Source organism: Callorhinus ursinus, unplaced genomic scaffold (assembly GCF_003265705.2).
Source record: "Callorhinus ursinus isolate GAN/ISIS: 27379988/994484 unplaced genomic scaffold, GSC_fseal_2.0 scaffold13, whole genome shotgun sequence".
Lineage (NCBI taxonomy): Eukaryota > Metazoa > Chordata > Mammalia > Carnivora > Otariidae > Callorhinus > Callorhinus ursinus.
Window position 1 is genome coordinate 14,743,958 of NW_027397075.1, and position 26,057 is coordinate 14,770,014.

A 26,057-nucleotide genomic window follows, 5' to 3' on the forward strand; every position below is an offset into this window, starting at 1 on the left:
CTGCGTGCGGGGGCACACGGGCAGCTCTCCTGGAGCCCGAGGGCTGATGCATGCTCTCCCACCTCCAGGAGGATGCCGAGCAGCTGTACAGGAAGTGCAGGCGCTTTGACCTCCTGAACAAGCTGTACCAGGCCTCTGACCAGTGGCAGAAGGCCATGGAGGTCGCGGAGCTCCACGACCGCATCCACCTGCGTACCACCTACTACAACTACGCCAGGCACCTTGAGGCCAGCACTGACCGCGGCCTGGCCCTCAGCTAGTGAGTGTGGGGCCCCATCCGGACTCAGCCGGGATGGGCCCACTTGCCTCCGGCTTCCCCCTCTGCCCCAGTGAGGTGCCCATAGAGTTACCTAGGGGAAGCTTCTAGACTGAGGCACTACCTCAGGGCATGTGGTGGCTTTCCAGGTCTGCAGGGGACCTTGAACTCGGTCTCATCAGGAGAACCTCAGCCCACCTCCCAGCCCGTGCCGGGTCAGGTCTCTGGGCCTGGGGGTCGCTGGCTGTGCCATGGCAGCACCGTGAGCCGCTGGGCGCCGCCGTGCGGTGCTGAGACCGTCGGGAGGAGTCGCTGTTTCCCTTCTCTTGCAGCTACGAAAAGTCAGACACCCACCGTTTCGAGGTGCCCAGGATGCTGTCGGAGGACCTGCACTCCCTGGAGCTCTACATCAATAAGACGAAGGACAAGTAAGTGTTGCTGCTGGATGTCAGGGCCAGTGGGCGGACCGTGGGTTTGCTGCAGGGCCCGGGGGCCTCCCTCCGTTGCTTCCTGTGGGAGAGTGTGAGGCCCTGCCAGGGCGGGGCCTTTCCTCCAGACCCTGGGCCCTCACTCCTGGCCGCGTCACCCAGCTCGCACGCTCCCTCCTGACTGCTGGCCGCGTGAAGGCACGGTGAGGGTGGCGTTAGGGACCCGGGGTCCTTTCCAGGGGGCGCAGGGCCTGAGTGGGACTGGCGGGCTCCTCCCAGGACCCTGTGGAGGTGGTGGGCCCAATACCTGGAGAGCCAGGCAGAGATGGATGCGGCGCTGCGCTACTACGAGCTGGCACAGGACTATTTCTCCCTGGTCCGCATCTACTGCTTCCAGGGAAACATTCAGAAGGTAGGAGCATCTGGGGGGCCTGCCGGGGGTGGGGGGGCAGAGGCAGAGCCCCAGGCCTGCTGCTCTCTTTCCAGGCTGCTGAGATAGCCAACGAGAGTGGAAACTGGGCGGCGTCCTATCACCTGGCCCGCCAGTACGAGAACCAGGAGGAGGTGAGGCAGGCTGTGTATTTCTACTCGCGGGCTCAGGCCTTCAACAACGCCATCCGCCTGTGCAAGGTAGGCAAGGCAGCGGGCACACTGCCTCTGACGGTCAAAGTTGGGCAGGCGGACAAAGGGGCCCTTGCTGTTGCCCACATTCACACAGAAAACGTGGAGAACGGTATGGTGGGTGCCATGTCCCCCACCCTGGAGGCCTTTTTCCACTGCACCTGCTCCCACTGGTCTCAGCCCCCCGGGAGAGTTTGTGAAGTGCTGAATTCTGATTCTCGCTGAGAAGTCCTTTAGCCTTTAGCCACGGCTTTCCAGCAAGCACTCAGGCTGGCTCGTTGCTCGTGGCCTGTAAGCAGCAGGAAGGACGTTCTGCATGCATGAAAGTGTTCCAACCCAGGGCTCAGAGAGCAATGTTCTGTGAACAGAAAAAGAAGGAAGCCCCCCCCCAAAATGCGGGTACACAGACCCCATGTGACAGTCTGACACTGGTTAGAAACCATCGTCATGGGACGCCTGGGTGCCTCAGTCATTAAGCATCTGCCTTCTGCTCAGGGTCCTGGGATCCAGCCCTGCGTCGGGCTCCCTGCTCAGTGGGGACTCTGCTTCTCCCTCTCCCTCTGCTGCTCCCCCTGCTTGTGCTCACTCCCACTCACTCCTTCTCAAATAAATAAATAAAATCTTAAGAAAGGAAGAAAGAAACCATAGTCAGGTGGACCTGCAGCGTGCCAGAGTTGGAGCGGTGGGCTCCCCCAGGGCACCTTTAGCAAACACGCACAGGAAGCCCTGGGCATCCCCCGCCCCCCACAGGAGAATGGCCTGGATGACCAGCTCATGAACGTGGCTCTGCTGAGCTCCCCCGAGGACATGACTGAGGCGGCGCTCTACTACGAGGACAAGGGCGAACACGTGGACAGGGCGGTCATGCTGTACCACAAGGTGAGCGACGGCAAGGACCCCGGGGCCTGTCTCAGTATCTGCCAGGGGGCCACTCGGGCGTTCTCGTGACCTGGGGCTTGGGCGGCTGCTCAGATTTCCCACCATCCACAGGCCGGCCACTTCTCCAAGGCCCTGGAGCTGGCCTTCGCCACCCAGCAGTTCGTGGCCCTGCAGCTCATAGCGGAGGACCTGGACGAGAGGTCGGACCCCGCCCTCCTGGCCCGCTGTTCAGACTTCTTCACTGAGCACAGCCAGTATGAGAAGGCAGTGGAGCTGCTGCTGGCTGCAAAGAAGGTACGGTTGGCAGTCCCCACTCGGCACCCCCTCGGGCACCCAAGCTGGGGGCCACCTTTTCCAGACGCGGTGGAGGTGGCTTCACCGTCTCTCTCACGGTTACGATTTCACAAGAAGGCCATGGCCCCCGCCTGCCCTGGGTGAAGGAGCGCGAGAAGTAGGCTCGCCTCACACAGCCGGTCCAGGGGGACACTCACTGCCCATTCCATAACCCCCATAACTAGGGAGGTGAATTCATCCTTTCTGGGTGTGGTAAAGTACACATAATGTAAAAGCTACCGTCTTTGCTGTTTTTGAGAGCACAGCTCAGTGTTGTCCAGTACTCTCCCGTCGAGGTGAGAGCCATCTCCACGCACCTGCTTTCATCTTGCAAAGCTGAAATGCTGTCCCCGTCAAACGCCAGCTCCCCATCCTCTACACCCACCATCTACCTTCTGTGTCAATGCATTGGACCACTCCAAGGACCGTATATAAGTGGAATCATACAGGATTTGTCCTGGGTCCGGCTTGTTTCCCTGAACGTCATGTCATCGGGGTTCATCCGTGTGGTAGCAGGTGTCAGGATGTCCTTCCTTTTTTTTTTTAATATTTATTTATTTATTTGAGAGAGAGAGAGAGAATGCATGCACACAAATGGGAGGGGCCGAGAGAGAGGGACAGAGAATCTCAGGCAGACTCAGTGCTGAGCGCAGAGCCTGATGCAGGGCTATCTCATGACCCTGAGATCATGACCTGAGACAAAACCGAGAGTCCGACACCTAACCAACAGCCACCCAGGCACCCCAGAATGTTCTTCCCTTTTAGGGCTGCGTGATGCTGCATTCGTGCGCACACTGCCTCAGTTCTGCTCATCCACAGACACTGGGTGGCCTCCATCTCTTGGCTCTTGTAAATAGCGCTACTGTGAACATGGGTGAACACACATTATCTCTTCAGAACTCTGCTTTCAGTTCTTTCAGGTGTTTACCCAGAACTCGAATTGCCAGATCATCTGGTAACTGTTCTAGTTGTTGGAGGGACCTCCAGACGCCCTCTCACACAGCTGCCCCAGAGCACATCCGCCCAGCCGCACACAGCGTTCCGATGCCACCACGTCCTCGCCAGCACTGTTTCTAGTGCTCAGTAGAAGCCTGACATTCTTTAAGTAGAAATATTCTCTCTGATAGCCACTGAATGGAGACATAGAAGATTGTTAGTCATGCAAAATTAGCCTGTCCAAATTGAAAGATCTTTTTTCCTGAAGCAGAATTATGCTTACAGTTGAGTGGCTCACTGGTGAGCGACACAAGAATTCTTGAGCACATGTTCTAGAAAGACCCAGCAGATGCACGTGTCCACCCTCCCCGAGGCTGCAGCCCCAGACCTAATATGACCCCAGGAGAAACACCACTGGGCTTTCTCTAGCCAGATAAGTGGATTCTGTAGTTTCGCAGTGAAAACGAAATAAACCAGAAGAGCCAGGAAAAATCTGGAAGAAGAGTAACAAGAGGTGATTAAGCCCTCAGACTGTGAAAATATATGACAGGTAGGATAATTGGGGTCCAGTGCATGATCAGGCCTACAGATCAGCAGAAAATATTCGAAAATCCAGACACAGAGCCACTTACACACGCTCATCTTGTACATACAGAGGAACATTTGCTAGCAGTGGCAAAAGATGAGCCATCCAATAAAGGGGGTCAATGCAACCAGGCAGCCGCTTGGGAGAACACAAAGGTAAACCCTACTTATCTCCTGCATCCTAGTAAATTCCAGGTGGGTCTGAGATGTCAGCAAAACCAGCCGCCACTCCATCGGAAACCACGGATATATTGTACAATCTAAAGAGAAGAAAGGCATCTTCTAAGTATGATTCAAAACCCAAATGCCAATGGGAAGGACTGATCCATTCAGCCAAATGTAAATCTGAAAATAGCACATGGAAAAAACACCACAAGAAAGTAAAGATAAATAATAAAATGGGGGAAAAATGTATCCTACCTCTGTCCCGAAGTGTAATTTTCCTAATAGGTATGGAGTTCCTATGAACCAGGAAGAAATTTGCCAGCCACTCAAAAGGAAAGAACAAAGACTATATGGACAGTTTCTTTGAAGAAGGAAATGTGGGTGGTCCCAGCACACCAGATACTCAGCCTCATCCATAATGAGAGAAATAACAGATGAAGACTCACGAAGATCCCATTGTCCTGAGTCAGGCCAGTGCAGGTGAAGAGGTCAGCAGACCCACTCGGGCTGGGTGCCAGTGCAGCAGGCAGTACCCCTCTGCAGTAGAACTCACAGGCCCCTCGACCCAGCGTTTCCCGTCCTTGGGATCCGTGCTCAGCACAACTGTGCACACGGGAGAGGCACCCGCACACCGCTGTCCCCCAGTAAAGAGCCGCCTCCCAAGACGCCAGTGTTCCCAACGGAGATGGAACCACCTCCAAGACATGCGCTTTCTGTCCAAGACCCATTCTTAAGTGAAGGGCATACGATTTCCCTTCGGTTTTCAAGATTAATCAAAACCCTTAGCTTAAAAATTTGAAACAAATTATAGAAGAAAATTAAGTTCTGGTTTCTTTTCCTCCCACAACCAATGCAGTAGTCTCTTGAGCTCCACATTCCCCTCGTTGCAATTCGGGGTGTCAGCAGTGTGAGAGTCACGGGGACGAGTGCTGGCCCATGCCTGGCAAGCGCGTCCTGTCCCTGCCCTGGTGCCCACCCCCCGGCCGTGGGCCTGGCCTCCCCTTGCAGCCCGGCGCTAACCGCCCCTTCCCACTTTGTGGCGCCTTGCAGTACCACGAAGCCCTGCAGCTTTGCCTGGAGCAGAACATGACCATCACCGAGGAGATGGCCGAGAAGATGACTGTGTCCAAGGACTCCAAGGACATGTCGGAAGAGTCTCGGCGCCAGCTGCTGGAGCAGATCGCCAACTGCTGCATGCGCCAGGGCAACTACCACCTGGCCACCAAGAAGTACACGCAGGCAGGGAACAAGCTGAAGGTGAGCGTGGGCCCGGGCTGGAAACGGCGTCCCCACTGCTTGGGTTAACCCTCCGGGGATGTGCTTTCCCAGCCTGGGCTTCCCAGGGCCCCGTGGGACAGAGGAGCCCTGAGCTCCCTCTTGTGGTGGAGTCCTGCGTGAGCGTCCGGGGAGAGGTGGCAGGAGGGGCACGGCAAGCTCAAGCTCCAAGCCCAGCCCCCGCCCTTCCTTGGGCCCTTCCTCAGGCTCGCCTTTTGCCTTTCGTGTAGGCCATGAGAGCGCTGCTGAAGTCTGGGGACACAGAGAAAATCGTGTTCTTTGCGGGCGTCTCGAGGCAAAAGGAAATCTACATCATGGCTGCCAACTACCTGCAGTCCCTGGACTGGCGGAAGGAGCCGGAGATCATGAAGAACATCATCAGCTTCTACACCAAGGGGCGGGCCCTCGACCTGCTGGCCGGCTTTTACGATGCCTGTGCCCAGGTACAGACCCTCCTCCCAGGGCCAGGACCCCCAGGAGGGTGGTGGGGCCCCGGGGACCCTGACGGGTCTCATCCATACAGGTGGAGATCGATGAGTACCAGAACTACGACAAAGCCCACGGGGCACTAACAGAGGCCTACAAGTGCCTGTCCAAGGCTAAGGCCAAGAGCCCCCTGGATCAGGAGACCAAGCTGGCTCAGCTGCAGAGCAAGATGACACTGGTGAAGCGGTTCATCCAGGCCCAAAGGTGTGTCCACAGCAGAGCGGGGAAGCAGGGACACAGAGCCCCCCAGGTTCCTCTCCCTGCCGGGGAGCAGACCCGGTTTCACTTGCAGTGAGCAAGTGCAGAGGAGTCTCAGAGGAGTCCCGTGGACTCTAAGTAGGACATGTGGACATTATGTTGCCTCCTTCTCGATGAGCTCCTCCTGGGGAATTCCCCAAACCTGGGCGCACCGCCAGGAAGACTGTTCAGAAAAAATCAGAAGTCTGGGGTGGGGGTGGTGAGGCAGATGCAGATCAGGAGAGCATGTGTCTGAGGGGAGCCTGGGACCTGCTCAGCTGTGTGCAGGGCTCAAGCTCAGTGGTTTGGAGCAGGCCGGCCACTATACCACCTGGGGGCCACAGAGACTGTGGGAAGGAGGCTGGGGGCAGCATGTTGTTGCTATTTTTAGGAGAGACCATGCATCTAAATTTGGACATGAGGCCAGTTTTTATCTATTGGCAACTCGTCCAGCTTTTCCAAGAGCCTGCTGTGTGGGCAGCCAAGCTAAGCTTCTTCCTAAACCAATGAAAGCATTTTCCTTCTCTGAGAACAAGCTTTTAGAAGAGAAGTTCCAGAAACACTTTGAGCACTGTTGTATAAAATGCAGCTCCCTGCTCGGACGTGTAAATTCTGGAATATCTGCTGAGCCTGGGCTGCAGTGCGGTGGGGGGGGGGGGGGGGGGGCAATGTGCAGCAAGGAACATGCAGCATCAGGACCGGGCCTCCTAGAGCGGGAGCCTGAGCCCCTCCTCCCCCCAAGGCCCCACCGGGTCCCTCTCCTGCTCACTCGCTCGCACACCACCCCCTGCCCTGCAGCAGACCCGCGCACACGCCCTTTGGAGTGTGTCCCTTCCGCTGGCTTTCGCTTATGCTCACCCCCTGCCTGACTGCCTCGGGCAGGGCGCCCCACGTCCCCCTGCATCACAGTGACCCCCTCCAGACTGGTAACCAGGCAAGGACTGGGTGACAGGCTGAGTCTGGCACGGTACCAGGACTGTGAGCGACCAGTAAGTTTTTATTCAATGAATCAGCCAGTTTATGAATGAACTCATTAGGGAATTTGTTTAATTCACGGGCGTTAAGTTCACGAAAGTTCCATCCTGCCAATGCCAGGAGCTCCTCATTCAGGCTGCAAGCCTGCTGTGCCCCCTGACCTGTAGCGGGGTTCTGCTCTCGGCAGGACATACACCGAGGACCCCAAGGAGGCGGTCAGGCAGTGCGGGCTGCTCCTGGAGGAGCCGGGGCTGGAGAGCACCATCCGCGTCGGGGACGTCTGTGGCTTCCTGGTACAGCACTACCTGCAGGCTGAGGACTTCCAGATGGTGAGGCCTTGGCGGGGCTTGGGGATGACTGGGGGGAGGCCCCGCCGCTGCCACTGGCGGTGCCCACTCTCTCCGCCCCAGGGAGCTGCGAGCTCATGGCAAGGAGGCGCTTCTCCTGTCTCAGTGTTTGACTTTTTAGCCTTTTTTTCTTTTGAAATGATTTCAAACTGAGAAGCTACAAGAATAATAGAACCTGCATGTACCCTTTACCAGATTCAGCAGTTTTCAGCATTTTGCCACATTTACTTATTCATTCTATATGTATGTTTTCATATTTCTATTTGATATTTTATACATAAAGTGGATATATTTCTGAGCGATACGCGAATTGCAGGCGTCCTGCCCTTCCCCCTCAGTTCACTAACACTTGGTTGGACACCTAGGGGTGGGACGCGGGGTCATACAGCCAGCGCGTTGCACATTTTCAGAAACTGTCAGACTTTTCCTTTCTTTTTTTTTTAAGATTCTATTCATTTATTTGACAGAGAGAGACACAGCGAGAGAGGGAACACAAGCAGGGGGAGCGGGAGAGGGAGAAGCAGGCATCGCGCAGAGCAGGGAGCCTGATGCAGGGCTCGATCCCAGGACCCTGGCATCGTGACCTGAGCCGAAGGCAGACGCTTAACGACTGAGCCACCCAGGCGCCCCCAGACTTTTCTTTAGTTTCTTTTTTGTAGTGTCTCCTTCGTAGTTGGTGTCAAGGTTATTCTGGCCTTATATTCTGGCCACCTCCTGTATTCTCTGAAAGAGTTTACAAAAGACTGCTGTTGCTTCTTCCTTCAGTGTCTGATAGAGTGCATGAGTGAGCTGACCTGGGCCTGGGGCTTTCTTTGTGGAAGGATTTCGATGATTCATTTCAGCAGAGTGGTTCTCAAACATCTTGGTCTCAGGACCCCTTTACACTAGGGAAGTTATCTGTGTGGGGTGACCTGACGTTCTTTATTGTGTTACAGAATAAAACTAACTCACTGAAAAATAAAATAAACCCACATTATATGTTGACATAAATAACAGTTTCATTAAAACAACTTTTTTATATTTTCTGTATTTTCCAAAACAGAGAAATTGAGTGGGAAAAGTAGCACTCTTTTACACATTTCCAGGTCTCTTTAATGTCTTGGATGACAGCTGGACTCTCCATTTTTGCTTCTGCTCTCAATTTGGTAAAATGGGTCTTCTAGCTGAAATACATGAAGAAAATCTGGCCTCACACTAGTATGCAGGTGAGAGAGGCAGGACCCTCAGACAGTTGCAGCCCACCTTTGAGCCTACACCAAAACTCAGCAAGCGGGGTTTAACACCTAGCTACGAGGTTGGATGCTGTTGTACCTGGTGACATGAAAGCCTGCTGGTACATCTTAGATCTTTCACATACACATGATTTTATAACATCATGTTGCTCATCTGGAAATTATAGGTTCACTGAGTTAGCAAATGTCAACACGTTTCATTATACGAGTCAAAAAATCCTATTTTTTGGTATCACCATCAGCCCCATCAAAAAAGTCTTTAGAGGGGCGCCTGGGTAGCTCCGTTGGTTAAGCAACTGCCTTCGACGCAGGTCATGATCCTGGAGTCCTGGGATCAAGTCCCGCATCGGGCTCCCTGCTGAGCAGGGAGTCTGCTTCTCCCTCTGACCCTCTTCCCTCTCGTGCTCTCTCTATCTCAATCTCTCTCTCTCAAATAAATAAAATCTTTAAAAAAAAAAAAAGAAAAGAAAAGTCTTTAGATTTTGGGAGGATGTCCAGCTCATGGTGGCTGATAACCTAAGGTTTCTGAAATCCTTCCATGATTTATCCTGAGCACAAACACTGTCCATTACCATTTTCCTTGAAGTGGTGGCCCCCTTTGTTCACTTGAGAAAAAGTGCCACATACCCAGCCCTGAGTAGCCACAACTTACCGTGAGTCACATTTACAAATAAAGATGGTGTTCGGAGCAGAAGGGACGCGTTTAGCTCGCACCCTGCACCTGTGTGCTTCCTCATCTCCGCCCACATTTGGTATGATGGGTCTTTAATGCCCACCATCCCGGTGGGTACAGAGCGGTAGCTCTTTGTGGTTTTAATGCGCCTTCTCTCGGTGACTAGCGGTGTTGAGCCCCTTCTCATGGGCTCATGTCCTCTGAGTGCCCAAATCCTCCCCCATGGTCTTGTTCAGGGTTTGTCTTCTGACGTTGGTTGTGGCCTTTATGACTTACGACTTCTAGGCACCTTTCCTGTACCAGCGTATGACCTGCCAGTGTTTTCTCCCGTCTGTGGGAAGTTCCCTCCTATCCCTCTGTCCTCTCCTGATGGAACTCCAATTGCTTGTGTAGATTGTCTCCTGGCTCAACTGATTCTCTTCTCTCTCTGTTTTTTTCCAGAATTTTCTCTAGTTTTCATTTTTGGCTTTTGCTTTTGCTATTGCTACTGCTTCAAGTTCACCCGTCTTGTGTGGTGTCTGCTCTGATGCTGCTCCTATCCCTACGTTTCAGCCGGCATAATTTGCCCCTCTAGTAGCCTCTGGATTGCATCAGGTAGTCTCCGTCATCCATCTTGTCTCTCGAGTGTAGGTCATATTGTCCTGTTGTTTCCTACGTCTAGAGATTCTTTTGTATGCCAGACACCATGGCTAAACCACGGTAGAGACTGGGTTCTGTGATGTTCCTCTGAAGAGTATGCTTGTTTGTTTCTTCTCCCTTCCTTCCTTCCTTCCAGCAACTTCCCTCCACCCATCTCAGAGGCTTGGCTCCCCGCCGTGGCAGGTAGCCTCGAGAGGGAGTTGCTGCTCAGTACTTTAGCTTGGGCCAGGCTTGAAGTCGGCCCCTGTTCCCACCACATGCAACGTGCTGAGGGGACCAGAGAGCAGCGTCCATTCCCAGGGCATGGGCTCCCCTCCAGGACTCTCTCTTTTCCGATGTCTCCTCATTTCCGGCTGCTGTGGTTGGCCCCAATTCTGATTCCGGGTCTTCAAGCCAGTAAGGGTGGGTTTTCTACATGCCGGTCTGCTTACCCCAGTGGCCCTGACTGGGACTCCCCTCAGGCAAAGGCTACAGGGAGTAGGAACTCACCCCACCCCGGCTCCTCCCTGCTTCCCAGTGTTGGCTCCCTGCCATCTGCCTGCCCGAGGCTGGTTCTCCCTTCAGGGCCCTGTGCAGTCTGCCCGGCGCACCCCTGCATGGAGGAGGGCTGCTCCGTGCCAGTCCCTCTGCCCCCACCAGAAGCCTCTCTCCCCATTCACCATCCTCTTGTTACCAACACTAGAAGCCCCCCTGCCCTCTGGCTGCAGTTTTCCTTTGTGTTTCGAGGGTGTCCTGTGGGCGTCGCTCGTAGTTAACAGAGTAGATGGTTCCTGGAGAGACCAGGGCGACCCCAGGGAGCCTTTCACCTTGCTCTCCTGAGCGCTTGTAAAGCGACTAATGATGAATCATTTTCAGAAATGTCGCTAGTGAGCCGTGCCTGTGGCATTGGGCCTTAGCCTCTGGAGCACACAGGACCTCAGCCTGTGACCTTCTCCCACAGCCCGAAGGTCAGCGCCACGAGTGACACTCAGGTCCCTGGCCTTCTGCTTGCCCCCTCTTTATCCCTGCCCATGTCCACTCGCTGACCCTCTGCTGGAGCAACTCCAAATCTCTCAGCAAGGTTCCTTCTTTTTTGGAGAAGAAACACAAAATTGGACTCAGACGACTGTTTGCTCAACGACTGTTTGCTCAACAATCACTCTTAATTTCACCAGATTCTTTGCTTTCTCAACCCTTGTTTGGAGCCTATGGGATTTAGCAACTTTAACTTAAAAGAAACAGCCCTGTGAGTGGTGAGGAGGTAGGCAGGCTAAGCATCCTCTGGTGGGGAGAGAAGGCCCCATCCCTGCTCCGTGTCTCCCACTGCCCCCTCGCACTCGCCTCGCCGCCACGCCAGCCGCCCCTGACCCTGGACAGTGGGCGTCCTCATCGGCCAAGACGGCCTGGAGCACTTCTGTCTTTGTCACCCTTCATCTGTGTCTGGTGACCGTGCCTTCCTTCTGGAAACTGCTGCCTTGACTGCTGAGAAACCAGCTCTGTACACAGAGGGGGTGCACCCCTGCACCATGGTCTCCAGCAGCCCCTTGCTTCTGGACCCCACCCCTGGATTGTCTCGTCCCCACAGCTCCGAGTCCTGGCCTTCGTCTGCTCCGTACTTGTGTTCCAGTGCCTGGCACGGTGCCGGGCTCACAGCACAGTCTCCTCCTGTGTGGGTGCCCCCCCCCCCGCTTGAGAGCACCTGGGAGCTTGCAGTCTGCCCGTCCTCCATCCCTCCAACAACCACAGCTTACTTTTTATTTTCATCTTTATCTTTTTTTAAAGATTTTGTTTACTTCTTTGACAGAGAGAGAGCACAAGCAGGGGGAGCAGCAGAGGGAGAGGGAGAAGCAGATTCCCCACTGAGCAGGGAGCCCAATGCAGGGCTCAATCCCAGGATCCTGGGATCCTGACCTGAGCCGAAGGCAGACGCTTAACTGACTGAGCCACCCAGGCGCCCCTTTATGTCTTATTTTTTATATCTTAGTTCTACCCACCCAAATTAAAATTGCTCTGGAAATTTTATCATCTTTAAGAAATACTAAGATCTGGAACACCTAGGTAGCTCAAATGGTTAAGCGTCTGCCTTCAGCTCAGGTCATGATCTCAGGGTCCTGGGATCGAGCCCCGCATCAGGCTCCCTGCTCAGTGGGGAGTCTGCTTCTCCCTCTGCCTGCAGCTTCCCCTGCTCATGCTCATGCACACACTCTGACAAATAAATAAAATCTTTTTTAAAAAGAAATACTAAGATCTGATCATCATTCCTTATTTTAAAAAAGTTTTTTTTTTTAAGATTTTATTTGACAGAGACACAGTGAGAGAGGGAACACAAGCAGGGGGAGTGGGAGAGGGAGAAGCAGGCTTCCCGTGGAGCAGGGAGCCCGATGAGGGGCTCAATCCCAGGACCCTGGGACCATGACCTGAGCCGAAGGCAGACGCTGAATGACTGAGCCACCCAGGCGCCCCTAAAAAAATTTTTTTTTAAGCTCTTAGAAATTTTGATCACATCTGAACTTGGCGGTAAGCGTTAGAAGCCACACGAAACCTATTCTTCTCTTCATGCTTAGGTGCGGTCAGGTATAGCAGACGTGGACAGGTGTGGACACGTGCAGGCAGGTGTAGGCAGGTGTGAGCCGGCAGAGCAGGCGCGGGCAGGCATAGGCAGGTGTGGACAGGTGTAAGTGTGGTGCTTTGTGGGGGGCTCAGGTCCCTCAACCCCAGGCTCTCCCACATATTCCCACTGGCAGAACCAAAGGAAGTTCCACAGGAAAACCACTGACAGCTCCATGGTTTACTGGCTTCTGATCGAGAACCATACATACAAGAGACTCAAGACTAATCCTAGGCCCAACGAGCTGGGGCAGATTTGATGCTTGGTCAGAGGAAACCAGACGGACGGCATACATTTGCTGCCTGCCCTGCCACCCTGAAACCGTCTGCAGTGTGAATGCCTCCTTCCCTCATGTCTCCTCCAGGGAGTGTGGCCCCCAAACACTCGGGTCCTTCAACCTGGGCTGCTCACAGGACTTTCCTACTCAGCTGGGGGTGCTGACCGCAGCCAACAGCACGGTCAGAGCCCAAGCTTTGGACACCGCCAGCCCTCGGAAAGGCTGTGTGGTCATAGACAGTTGTCCCCAGGACCCTCTTGTGAAGGCATGGGGTGGGTGTCCAGGAAACTCACCGCCCTGGACAGGGGGTGGGCTCTTTGGTTTTCGCTGTGCACTAACTTGCTAACGGCTGTCCCAACCCAGGCCTACAAGTATCTGGAGGAGATGCGGAAGCGAGTGCCCTCTGCCAACATGTCCTACTACGTGAACCAGCGGACCGTGGATGCCGTCCACCAGGGCCTGGGCATCCCTCTGGTGCGCACCGTGCCTGAGCGCGCCCGCCACAACAGCGTGGAGGACCACAAGGAAGTAGACGAGGAGGTGCTGGAGGAGGTGGAGAGCGACCCCTGACAGTCGCTGCTGCGAGCTCCTCTGGAACTTTCCGGGGTTGGTAGCAAGAGCCTGACTTTCTTGTTGAAATATAAACTGGTATTTTGACGCCCCAGGGCACTGGCTGTCCTGCTTAGAAGGGGCAATCGTGTGTCCTTCCAGCATTCCTGGCCCCTGCGGTCCCTTTACTAGGAAGGGAGTTGGCTCATCTTTTCCATGACAGTCTCCCAAGTAGATTGTAAAACCTGAAACGCTAGAACTCGACGGACTGTGCGTGTTAGTATATTCACCGCACCTCGTCCCAGCATGCAGGCAGGCACCTGAGAGCACAACTCACGATTTCCAGCAGGACACACCGTTCCTGACCACAGGGCCTGGTGTCCACTGGAATGGACATGGGGGTGGCCTTGCCCAGGTGACACGGTGGCCTATGCGGGGCAGGTTTCCTCCACAAGGCAGCCTTGCGGGTGCAGCTCTGTCCCCAGCTCCCCTGAGGAGGGACCAGCCTCAGGCCATGTCAGGGCAGGGAGGGGGACCTTGGGCTCTCCGACCCCCAGCTCCTTCCACAGCTGCCAACACCTGTGCCCCTTCGAAGGGCCTACTGAGGCACTGTGGGCCCTGCCTGAGCAGCGAGAGCCACGAGGCGCGGGCTTGAGTACCTGCAGCTCCCTTTTATTCTTCCTTTTTGTGTTTTTTTAAAGTCTGCATTCAGGTGAGGAAGGGGCTTGGGGACAGGCTAAGAATCAGCCTGCAGGGGCCCCAGTGGCTCCCTCCCTCCTCAGGACCTCTGGGCCACGTTCAGGTGGCCCTGTCCACGGGGACAGCGCTGGAGGCCCTCGCATGGACCACTGGCACAGCCCTCGGGCGGGCCAGGCTAGCTCCAGCGGGGCGGGGCCTTCTCGGGCAGGGACTAAGGAGACGACAGCGGGACGAGTGTGTCTCTGAGCTTCTCCAGAAGCAGGAGCGCTTTCACCGCCAACACCCTGCAATCCTCGTCGGGGTCCTGCTCCGCCACATCTGCCAGGCCCAGAGAAAGCGGAAGGTCGGCAGCGTGACCCAGCCACACAGGCCAGCGCTCCACGGTTTTCTGTCAGGGAAGTCTTCCTGCACGAGCCCCCGCGGGCCTGGTGTGTCCTGGCTGCCCCCCACCCGAGATAGCAGCACCTCACACCCCAGCAAAGGCCTTTACCCCCGTCCCTGCGCGGGGGCAACGCCCCGCTCCCCCTGGGGCGATGGTGGCAGGGAGGCAGGGGGACCCATCCCAGGACTCGGGACACCGCGCGCCTGCAGCACGAGGCCCTGAGCCGTCCCGACACATGAGATCAGAGAAAGCCACACTGAAGGGCGCTCTGCAAACCGACCAACACGACAAAAGGGGCCCTGCCTGGAGCCCGGGTCCCACGGAAAGGAAAGACAAAGGCTGTCATCAGACCCCTGGGCCTCCGAGCATGGCAGCACATTAGACCATAGAGTCCCAGTTGTGGGCTCCAAGAGTGGAAAGGTGTGCACTCACTCTGGGCAACTCAAGTGCTTCTAGGTGGGAGGTCATGCTGGCTCCAGCAGACTTTTCAAAAAGAACCTTGACGGGGGGCAAAGTTTGTCAAAATGCTAATCGGCAGGGACACCTGGGTGGCTCAGTCGGTTAAGTGTCTGCTTTCGGCTCAGGTCATGGTCCCAGGGTCCTGGGATCAAGTCCTGCATCGGGCTCTCTGCTCAGTGGGTAATCTGCTTCTCCCTCTCCCTCTGCCTGCCTCTCTGCCTACTTATGGTCTCTCTCTCTCTCTGTCAAGTAAATAAATAAAATCTTTAAAAAAAAAATTGCTAATTGGCGAACCTGGTGAGGTTACACAGTGCTTGCTGTATGGTTCTTGTAATCTTACTGCCGATTTGGAATTTTCCAGAACAAATACAGCCCTCATCTCCCACATTAGGGCACCTTCTCTTGGGTCCCCCTGCAGAACCCCCACAAAGTGACCCAACAGCCAGGTCCTCGCTGCCCCATGCCCTGACGGCTATGGGGACCCTCCAGGCTGCACCAGCCTCCTCCCTCCCACCTCGCCAACATGGCTGGGGGCCTGGTGCTCACCGGCCAGCCAGGGCCGGGCTTCCAGCAGCTCATCGGGCAGGTCGGCCAGCAGTCGCTCGGCCGGAACGCTGATTAGGACAGAGGAGACCGCAGACAGCAGGCCCCGGCGCACGTAGCTGACAAAGGAGGCCAGAAATCGGAGTCCTGATGGAGCCCCAGGCCAGGAAGACCCCACTTCTCCTCGGGGTACAGTAGACACACAGGCAACCAAAGCATGCTCGACCCCACCCTGCCCCTTCCTGCTTAGGAAGTGCCAGGCCAACCTAGGAGCCGCCCCCCACCTCCTGCTGTCCACGTCACGGCAGGATTTGGAACCCCGTCTGTGTGTCCACGTGGGACCACTGCCCTCAGCCTGACGGCCACTCACGCGTCACCATGGAAGCGAAGGGTCCACACAAACTCCAAGAGGGCCTTGCCCATGGCCACAGCCACCTGAAACCACAGAGACCAGTGGGCAGGGGTCCTGGCACCCAGAAGCAGTCCCCACCTTGGAGCCTGTGCTTGGGTCCCCGTGAGGCCCTCTGTGGGGACAGCCACCGGCTGCCACCCCCCACTCACCGTGGTGTTCACAGCCAGGTACATCAGGGCCCCTAAGGTGTGGACCAATCTCCCAAGAACCAGTTGGTCCTCTCCCAAAAGGTCGAAGGTCACCAGAGGCCTGAAATAGAGAATCCAGTGAATGTGCAGGCTGGGCACTTGGAGCTGGCTCCCAAGCCCCTGGGCCACTGAGGGACACCCAGGGCCCCGGACGCTCCTCCTCACTGCCCGTCCCCATGCGTGACCCAGAGTCACGAGGGGAAGGTGTTGGACAGACAGATGCAGAGCGGGCGGAGCAGTGAGGCACCACAGTGCAGCTCCAGCCCCGCGGCCAGAGCCCGTAATCTGTGAAATGGTGGCACCTGTCACCCTCGCGTCACCTGCCCAACCCAGGTCATGACCCTGCTGCAGGACCGCAGACCCCACGCTGGGAAGCCTCCTGTCCACGAGGGCATGCAGGCCTCCCACTCACCTGTCAAAGTGCCGAATGAGGGGGAAGAAGAAGTAGCCAGCCACCAAGTTGAATTCGTTGGGGCCAGCATCCGGCCCCCGCCCGGGAGAGCGCTGCAAACACACGGTGCTCAAGGTGCCACGCCCCTCCCCCAGGCAGGACTCTCACTGGGGGCACTGTCCCGTGCGCCGTGGGGCGCGAGCAGCTCCCGGCCCCCGTGACAGCCCCAAGTGGACCCCGATGACCCAGCACACACCAGGTCCGTTCCTGCTGACGCAGGATTCCTCAGGCCGTTTTCACGCCCACGTCTGCAGTCCCATTTTAAAACCACTTCACTCTGATGCCCTACAGCACGTGTCCCTCACTCAGTTTGTACCCAAAACTCCCTTCACAGAATGCCAGTGCCAGCGCCATCCCGTCCCGACTCGACCGCCACCCCCACCCATGCAGGCAGCGCCTAGAGGCCACTGACCACTCAGCACCCACTCAGGCCCGAGGACCTGAGCCGGGTCCCAGCTAACCTGAGAGAACCGCCGGGTCTTGCTTCTGATCCGCTCCTGCACGACCGCCCGCCAGGCGGGAGCCTGGGTGCTGCTCGGCTGGGAGGTGGGGCTCGGGGAGCCACACTGGGGAGGGAGGCGCCCAGGCCGAGACAGCTCCTGGGCAGCCAGAGTCAGGACCTAGAGAAGAAAGACCCAGGGCAGTTGTCGTTGCTCTAGGGAAGGATGGCATTTTCCAAAATTCAAGGTAAACTGAGTAACCTCAAGCCCTTTGCCCCACTGGTGCCATCAGCCCCCCAGGCAGTGCCGGAGGATGTTCTGGGGACCACACAGAACGTCAGTTCCGAGTACCCCAGTGTCACCGCACTTGTGTGGGTGACAGGAGGAAAAGCTGGACGGCCCCCTGGCAACAGCCCAGCAGCCTGGCTCCTGTGCCCGGAGCCCCTTCTATTCCAGAACCTCGTCCAATCTGGTGCCCAGACACCTGGGAAAAGGGAAGAAGCTCAGGCCCAGGCTGTGCATGGATGGGCCCTGGGACGCGTGCGGGACGCCCCGGCACAGTCAAAGCCATAGATGGCAGCCTGGTGCCGGCAGGCGCCCGCCCAGGCAGTACATGCCAAGGGCCATTCCTTTGAGGGTGATGCAGGATGCTGAAGGTCACACGACACAGTCAAGGACCAAATGCCACTGAGCGGCAAGCACGGAGATGGCGACCCTGTTTGGTGCCATGACCGTGGTGAGTGCACAGCTCAGCGGCAGCAAGTTCACCTCACCTGGCCATCACCAGCATCATCTCCAGAACCCCTCCGTCTTCCCGAACAGGAGCTCCGTCCCTGTGAAACACGCCCTCCCCACTGTCCACTTCCTGTCTGATTTTGACCCCAACGACCTCATGAAGGCAGAGCCCTACACCACCCTCCTCTCGGGACCGGCTTTTCCACTGAGCACAGTGTCCGGTAAGTTCCACCACATGGTGGCAGATGTTAGAACGCCCTTTCTTTATAAGGCTGAGTAATGTTCCATCGTGTGGACAGAACGCATTTTGCTCACCTTAAGATGGGAAGTCGTAGTGCGTAGAAATTCTATCTCAATAAAGCTTTTGTCTAAGGTAAAGGATGCACGCAGCATCCACTGAATCCTATGTGCTGTCAAGACAACCCCAGATGGGTGCCGGTCCCAGCCTCTCAAGTCCAGCAACAAGGGACCTGGGGAGGCCTCTGGTACTGGCCACATAGGTTTTGGCAAGTATGCGTTCCCCTCCCCTCATGAGGGCACCTGGGCCTGACGAGTGGACAGAGGGCCCCGGGCACTCACGTCCAGGATGTCTATGCGCTGCCGAAGGCTGAAGTTGAGAGCGTAGAATTGTGAGGTCAGATACTCTGCGACCTGAGCCGGGCACACGAGAGGCCACTGTGGGCCACCACCCAGGGCTAGGGCCCCCGTGCAGACGTTGCCTGGCAGCAGGACCGCAGCACCACCCCACCCCTGGGACTCACCGGGGCCGGGTCTGTGACCACGACAGCCACCAGGGCTCGCTGGCGCAGCCCCTCAAACCCCACCACGCTTGTCTTCTCCTCCAGGTGCAGGAGCACCTTGGCCAGCTCCACGCTCACCTGCACACAGGGGTCAGCGTGCCTCAGTGCCCCACCCCGACCCCAGGCGCACAGGCCTCCCGGGCAGACACACAGCCCTTCCTCACCTCACGGGCGGCAGCCGGGCTCCTGACGATCAGCCCCTCGAGGGCTCGCAGGGCCGCTTCCCAGCGCTCCCAGTCCTCAGACGAGGTCAGGGCTACACAGAACAGACGGGCCTATGCTGGTCCTCAGCCCTGACCTCATGTGAGGCAAAACTGATGGCCAGGGTCTGGGCGCTGGGCCGAGGCAGGCAAGTCCCGGGCCACAGGCAATTCCCGGGGCTCAGCCACCGCAGGGCAGGCACTGGTGGGGCTCACGCCGGGGCAGAGACCCACCTTCCACACAGTCCCGTACGTAGGCAGGCGCCTTCCCACTCTTCAGCTCTTGGTCCCCCGACATGTCATAGGGGACAAGCTCATCGTCACTGGGGAAGCAGCAGAGACCCGCGGAGCCAGCCCGTCACCCAGGAGCAGGCAACAGACAGGCCGTGCTCCTGAGCCACCGGCCTGAGCCACCCCCAAGTCCCCGAAGCCTCAGGAACAGCAGACTTTTCCCATTAGGGCACTCGGGGAGAACGGCGCTGCAAGGCTGACCCACAACCTCCACACAGCCGGGGCCGTCCACTCCCACGCTCACATGCACGGGGCTCTGCTCCCCCATGTCTGCAGCTTCCACCGGATACCAGCCCCTACCTGTCCAGGTCAGAGCCTGAGCCCTCTGGCTGGGCCTGAGGGACACCACTGTCCACGCTCCCTCTGTCAGGGGTCTCTGCAGCCGGGCTTTGGAGAACAAAGGAGCCCTTCGAGGAGGCCCCACATAAGCTTCTGGCCCTAGAAGCCACCGTCCCTGGGAAGTATTCTCCCTGCCCCCACCCTGCGCTTCTTTGTTTGTGTCTCAGCTACCGGAGTCCGGGAGGACAAGGTGACAGAGAAACGCACGTGCGGGAATGGGCCCTGTCCAGCAACCACGCCCAGAGCTCAGGGACCACGGGGCATGGAGACCCTCACCTTGCCTCTGCCTCCGAGGGGCTGTCAGCCACAGGCGGGGGCGCCGCCAGGGCCAGCAGTTCGCGGCTCAGCTCATCCTCTTCATACTGCAACGCAGAGGCTGGAGCAGGCCGGGGGCGCGCCAGAGGGGCAGGTCCGCGGCCCCTGCCCCCTCCAGCACAGCCCACGACTTTGTGAGTCTCTACAGGGCAGCAGGTAGCGCTGGGTGTGCAAGGCCGGGGAAACCCCCCCTCCCGAGGGACCGGAATCCCCCGAGGACATCCTGGGGGGCTCCGCAGGTAGAGGGGAGGGGACTCCTGTCCCCCACGCCTGAGTCCTGTCCAGAGAGAACACTTCCGGATGCCCTAGGGAATCCACCTGGGGGCTACACTCCCTCCCCTCGGGGTGCGGCCCTCAGCGGGGCCCCCAGGTCCCGTTCCACGCCAGCACACAGGGGCCGTAGCCTGGACCCAGGAAGGCGGGGTGACATCGGGGTAGGGCAACACTGAGGGTGCCGCCCTCGTTCACCTGGAACCTCAGGGGAGGCCCATCAGGGTGGATCCGGGCACTGGCTACTCCGGCCACAATCATGCCCAGGCGGCGCACGGCGGGCAGGCTGCTGTCCAGACGAGTCTTCACTCCCGCCATGAGGCTAGCCAGCAGCTCTGGAAGCCCCAACAGCAGCACGCTGAGCGCCGGCAGCGTGTGGGGACAGGCACAGGGCTGGGGCAGGGGCCCGCCTGCTCACCGTCCTGGCTGTCTCGGAGCTCCGCGTCCTGCAGGTGCGCCAGGCAGATGAGCAGGGCCGAGCTGATGTAGCGTTGCTGCGGCAAAGGTGCATGGCGGATGGCACTGGGGCTGCCCCACGTCTCCAGGAGCTCCTTCAGTGCCTGGCGGGCAGCACAGCCGGTCACATGGCCCCGCCTGCCTCCCTGCACGGTGCCGCTGACCTGGCCGGCACCCGTTGCCCACTGCCAGCCCAGGAGACGCTCTAGCCGGCACTCTCTGCTTCAGGCAGGGGCCTTCTCCCTTCCCTTCCCAGCAGAAGGTGGTCCCAGCACACCAGGGATGGAGGGCCTGGACGCACTTACCTGTCTGAGGAGCGGGCGCCGCTGGCTGTCCATGGCCAGGTACCCCAGCAGGCTCTGTAGCATGGGCGTCTGTGACAGAGACCGGGCGTCCGGTCACTGCCGACCAGGCAGACACCAGCTGCCCATGTAACGGTCCAAGGACCGTCTGCCCAGGGGTCCCGGAGCAGAGGCAGGTCTAGACTGAGGGTCAGCAGTGTTTCCTGGGCAACCGAGCTCAGCTCCAGATGCTACGGTCACTTCTGGGCCCTGGGGTGGCCCTCAGCCCACCCCCTTACCCCAGTCTCACCGAGTATCGATACTGTAGGAACAGAATTTTTCGGGTCATCACAAACTGGGCCTTCTTACTCTTCAACACCAGGTTCCCCAGGAGCCGCGAGAGGACATCGGGCCTGCAAGGCACAGGCGAGGGGAGAGGGCAGAGCATGAACTTCAGATGTCCCCAGCTCCACGCTAAGCACTGGGAGCCTGGGGCCCGCGCCCCAGCTCTGAGTCATACCTGATGCTCCCTCCTCCCAGGGACAGCCCAGCACGTCCACACTAGCGGATGTCCCTACCCTCGTCTGGCTGCGTCTAGTCAGGGGTGACAAAGGAGGCACGGCCTCCCCGCGTGAGCTCGCAACACGTACAAGGGACGGGAGACTTGCTGTCCCTGGAGGCCCACCTCCTGCTCCTCTGGCTCCTTACCCCGAGGCGGCCTCCACCAGTCCCGTTAGCAGAGCCTCCGTGGCCCGGTCGGGCACACACTCCACCAGTCGCCAGCACACGCGCTGCCAGAGGCAGCTGCCCTGGGTGAGCGCCGTCAGCCGCGGCACCAGCACGCCCAAGATCTCCTCTGAGGGGAAGACACGGAGGCCCTGAGCTCGGGGCCACGTGGCACCCAGCGTCTACAGCCCACGGGTCCGCCGGGGGGGCCTGGCCCAGGCGAGGGGCTCAGGCTCCACAAGGGAACTGCGCTGCTGGCCCCCGCCCGGGACGGCTGCAGGAAGGACGGGGAGACGTCCGCAAAGGACTGCGGCTCCTCCCGGGACAGGGAACACTCACTCTGTCTCCCGTGGACACAGGCCTTCCCGAGCACCTGAGACAGGAAGGAGACGGAGCAGTCCCAGCCACCTGGGACAGGAAGGAAAGTGGGATCTCAAAGCAGGGCAGCGGTAAGTCCATGAGACACCTGACTAGGTGGGAACAGACCTCACGTCTGCAGCGGCATCTCTGCCTTGTAAAAACACCGTTTCTCTCTGTCTAGTTCCAACTGAAACCTCAGTAGCACCGTCTCGCACTGGAAGCACCCACCATAATTTCACACTCCGCCTGCTTAATCGCCTGTGATGATGCCATGGAGTACGGCTCCGTGTGGTGGCACAGGGTGGAGGAGGCACCGAGGGGCAGGCCAGGGCAGTGAGCCCTGTGGGGCACGTCTGAGCCACCCGCAGGGAGGAAACGGGGCATGGGGAGAGGGGAGGACAGGCCCACCAGCCCCATGATGGGGGTGCCCACCACGAGACAGTCAAAATGTGCACGAAAGGAAACGGTGTATCTGCCACCTAAAGACGGGCGTCTGAGCTCTTACAAAGATGAACCTGATGCAGCCACCCAACATAAGCAGACGCAGTCTAGATTTGCTTTGGACACATTCAGAACATGCTGGAGGCTTCTCCCAGCACAGAGCAGGAGGAGGGGCAGCCTGGCTGAGCAGACGCCAGCGCACCTCGCCTCACCCTGGCTCCCTGACCCTCTGCAGTGGCGGGTCCTCCCTCGCAGGGCGGGCACAGGGACGACATGAGCACACGCATGAAGGGCACCCACTCCACAGCCTCAGCGAGACCCTGTGTGCACCCCATGATGGGAGAGCAGAGGGTGGTGCCGATGCCAGGGCCCCAACCAGAGCAGACTGAGTGATGTGGTCTCTAAGACGCTCTGTGAAGGCCCCGGCTATGAGCAGCCCCATCTGGATGGCTTCACCGATGGGTCCAACCAGGAGCTAAAGGAATCAAGGTCAGCTCCATCTTCAAGATCAATAGCCAAGAAGTGGGTGAAGCTCAGCGTGCAGGTTGCTACCACCCCACACAGGAGACAACATCTGACCTGCCAACAGCATCACCCCGAGAATCCCAAGTGCCCCGAGGCCGTGAGAAGCCTGGACGGAGGGAGGGAGAGAAGGAGGGAGGGACGGGATGGTGGCCAGAGAAAATGGCTGGAAGGACAGTGTGCAGGGGCCCGCACCTCGGAGAGAGTCCACCACCGCCTGCAGCACCCGCATGATCTCCTCGCCGAGCAGAGGGAAGTAATTCTGGGGGAGGAATGCTTCCAGGTTCTCCCGCTGTAGACGGTTGCCTAGGTGGTCGGGCAAGCCCACCACCTTGATGAGGAGCGTCTCCTGGAGCAGGCGGAAGGCCGGCTCCGTTAGCTGCCGACACTGGCCCTCCATCACCGCAGCCATCCTGCCCGCGCTCAGGAACCTGGCCAGCAGCTGCGCCATCTTCATCAGACGGAAGCTCGGGCTGAAGCAAGAGCAGGTGTGAAGGGCAGAGCCGCGAGCCCCCGCCCTCGGCGTCCCCAGCCCAAAGCAAGAGCAAGTAATCCCACAGCTTAATCAGTACCTGACAACAAGTATCTAAATCCCACTGCCAGACAGCCAGTCCGTGGCGGGACCCAGAGCAGCTTCCCCACCATGGAGTCACTGGATGCTGCCACTGTCTTCTCCCACTCCACACCAACTCTGCTGAAACCCAGCTTCGCCACAGCCAGGAGGCACGTGGCAGGACTGTCTTGTGCTCTGACACTGAGTCCGGGAACCACCTTGAGCAAGGTGTCCCCACGAGTGTGCTGTGGGGCCCAGGGAGGGGCTTCCCTGCAGAGCTGAGAGCCACGGAGTGAAGCAAAGGGCCCCACGAGGATGGCAATGCCCCCTGCCTACCGATGTCACCCCAGTCTGGAGCCAACCCACTGGCTAAGCCACCGGGATGGGAATGCTCTCACTCACTCCCTTCGCCAGCATGGCAGGACGTAGGGCAAGGGCCTCTTCACTGCAAAGGAGATCAACACAGACCGCCTCAACTTTGCAGGTGCTCTGCTGGGCGCATGCTCTTTTTTCTCACCTTTCAGGACACCACATTCTCACACAAGCTGGAGAACCTGCCCGTTCGCAATCCTTCAGGCCACACTCGTGCCTCAGACAATACAAGTGACCCCATCATCAGACTCCACTCACCCGGCAGCACCCTCGATGGACTCCATCAGCACCAGGAAGGCTTGGTCAGCAGGGCCCTCCAGGAAGAAGCTGGCCCACAGGTCCTCCAACTGGCCGTTGGGCAGAAGCTCCAGCCAGCCTGGGCTCAGCCTGCCCACTAGACATCGGAGAACGGCAGAAAAGTGCATCCTGGCAAACTCCTCCTGCTCCCCGGGAAGGGCTGGGTTCTCCGCTCCACTGAGATACCGCTTCAGGGCCCCCAGGGTGGAAAGGAGATGGCCGCCATCCTCAGAAGAGGAAAGGGTGTGAAGTGCTTCCCGGACAGTGAGCGCGACTGCAGACTGCACTGGATCCATCCTGGAGGCCACAGGACAAGCACATGAGAAGTCCACGGAGCCCTTGGCACCCGCGCTGGCCTGGTCTCAGAACCCCCACCCTCTGGCCCCTCTTGTTAAGCTTCTGGGGACCCCAGTCTCTCCTCACCTCTGCTGTTGTCCAGCAGTATCCTCCCCTCCAGCATCTACCAAGAGTCTGTTCACAGCCTGGTACCCTCCACCATAAGGCACTGTGCCCCAGGGTCACAAGTGGGGGTGCTATTGGCATCTAGTGAGTGGGTGGTAGAAGCCAGGCATGCTGGTAAATATCCCCTATGTACAGGACAGGGCCCAGGGCAGAGGCTTATCCAAACCCAGATGTCAGCAGTGCTGGGGCTTGGAGACCCTGGACTACAGGCGTCCTATCACTTCTAACTCCCTGAGGCATCATCCATCTGCCAAACTCCCTTCTCTCCCAGAAACCAAAATCATCTGTGCTCGTATTTGGGGTCAGGTGCCCCTGCAGGGTTGAGTACCATTAGGTAGGCACCTATCACCAGTGCATCCAGCCATTAAATAAGGCTGCATCAGGGGCCCAAGGATCCCCACGAGCCGCCTCCCCACCCAGCCGGGTCTACGCGGGCTCAGATGCGCAGGCCGGATAACATGCCAGCGACCAACCCGTCCCACGCTTCCTTGCCCAGCGTGCGCCGGGAGTCCACATGGTGGTGCGGCGGGCAGGGGCCTCGTGGGGCGGGCAGGGGACCTCGGGGGATGGGAGGGGGTCTCCGGGGCGGGCGAAGGCCTGGGGACGGGAGAGGGTCTCGGGGCGAGCGGGAGTCTCGGGAGACGGGAGAGGGTCTGCGGGACGGGCGGAGGTCTGGGGACGGGAGAGGGTCTCGGGGCGCGCACGGGCCTGGGGACCGACGGGTGGGGGGTCTCGGGGAGGCGCGCACCCGCTCGGTCCCGGAGTCTCCCCGGCGCGCTCACGGGCGGCCCCGCCGCTACCACCCCTCCGCCGATTCGCCCCGGCCGCCGAGGCCCAGCTCCGCACGCGGTTCGCGGACTAGAGATGAGACCACGGAGCACGAGCTCCCCGCGCGCTGGCAGAGCTGCCGCTGAATTTCTCGAGTCTGTGGGGCCGGTCCCCGCGGGCAGATCGCGACGAATCTGCCGCGAAGCCCGGGACCCGGAAGAGGCGTGGGGCGAGCGGCCGCATCTACATCTGCGCCTGCGCCGAGCGGGGGGCGTGACCCTGGGTGGGTGGGGCCCTGGAGTGGGCGGGCCCGACAGGGGTAGGCGCCGCAGCGTTCCACGCCGGGGTCGTCAGAGGCAAGTGGCCGTGAAAATTGGCGGAAATCCAGTTCCTTGGCCACTTTCCAAGGGCTGCTCTTCACCCTGGCGCACGTGCGGTGGGCAGCGTCGGGGGTGATCTGGGAAGACCTCAGGGAAGTGCCGGTTCCGCCTCGACTGCCCTTGTGGGGAAATCTGGGAAGCATGCATTAGCTCAGCATGCACTAATTATATGCGTGCTGCGTGGGACGCCTGGGTGGCTCAATCGTTGGGCGGCTGCCTTCGGCTCGGGTCGTGATCCCGGGGTCCTGGGATCGAGCCCCGCATCGGGCTCCGCATCGGGTTCCCTGCTCGACGGAGAGCCAGCTTCTCCCTCTCCCACTCCCCCTGCTTGTGTTCTCTCTCTCGCTGTGTCTCTCTCTGTCAAATAGATTAATCTTTTAAAAAATAAAATAAAATAAAATAAAATAAAATAAATGCGTGCTGCGTACAGCAAGC

General features: G+C 58.6%; 2 protein-coding genes across 9 annotated transcripts in view; one reads left to right on the plus strand and one right to left on the minus strand.

The window, feature by feature from the left end:
• The window catches only part of IFT140 (intraflagellar transport 140), a 79,929-nt gene extending 65,941 nt beyond the window's left edge, over window positions 1–13,988 (plus strand). For all 5 annotated transcript variants that reach the window (XM_025877166.2, XM_073899728.1, XM_073899725.1 and 2 more), the window contains 11 exons: window positions 69–259; window positions 589–684; window positions 964–1,096; window positions 1,171–1,314; window positions 2,056–2,184; window positions 2,296–2,478; window positions 5,254–5,460; window positions 5,709–5,921; window positions 6,002–6,168; window positions 7,364–7,505; window positions 13,295–13,988. In XM_025877166.2, coding sequence (XP_025732951.1) covers window positions 69–259; window positions 589–684; window positions 964–1,096; window positions 1,171–1,314; window positions 2,056–2,184; window positions 2,296–2,478; window positions 5,254–5,460; window positions 5,709–5,921; window positions 6,002–6,168; window positions 7,364–7,505; window positions 13,295–13,501 — 1,812 coding nt within the window. In that variant the 3' untranslated portion in view covers window positions 13,502–13,988. The remainder of the gene's footprint in view (window positions 1–68; window positions 260–588; window positions 685–963; window positions 1,097–1,170; window positions 1,315–2,055; window positions 2,185–2,295; window positions 2,479–5,253; window positions 5,461–5,708; window positions 5,922–6,001; window positions 6,169–7,363; window positions 7,506–13,294) is intronic.
• A 143-nt stretch (window positions 13,989–14,131) lies between these two features.
• Window positions 14,132–25,483, minus strand: TELO2 (telomere maintenance 2). 4 transcript variants are annotated; one of them, XM_025877168.2, is made up of 21 exons: window positions 25,223–25,483; window positions 23,974–24,309; window positions 22,986–23,263; window positions 21,807–21,875; window positions 21,450–21,597; window positions 21,052–21,154; window positions 20,766–20,834; window positions 20,423–20,564; window positions 20,203–20,339; window positions 19,696–19,781; window positions 19,381–19,467; window positions 19,024–19,112; window positions 18,754–18,845; window positions 18,551–18,667; window positions 18,369–18,440; window positions 17,076–17,234; window positions 16,576–16,667; window positions 16,125–16,224; window positions 15,934–15,998; window positions 15,567–15,682; window positions 14,132–14,497 (listed from the first exon to the last, which is right to left on the minus strand). In XM_025877168.2, exons 2-21 carry the CDS (start codon window positions 24,306–24,308, stop codon window positions 14,391–14,393), a joined length of 2,463 nt encoding a protein of 820 aa, XP_025732953.1. In that variant the 5' UTR covers window position 24,309; window positions 25,223–25,483; the 3' UTR covers window positions 14,132–14,390. The 4 variants fall into 4 exon arrangements, with proteins under 4 accessions (XP_025732953.1, XP_073755831.1, XP_073755832.1 ...); XM_073899730.1 differs by having other exon boundaries at window positions 18,369–18,464; XM_073899731.1 differs by lacking the exon at window positions 25,223–25,483 and adding an exon at window positions 24,436–24,558 and having other exon boundaries at window positions 18,369–18,464.
• Window positions 25,484–26,057: the final 574 nt, after the last annotated feature.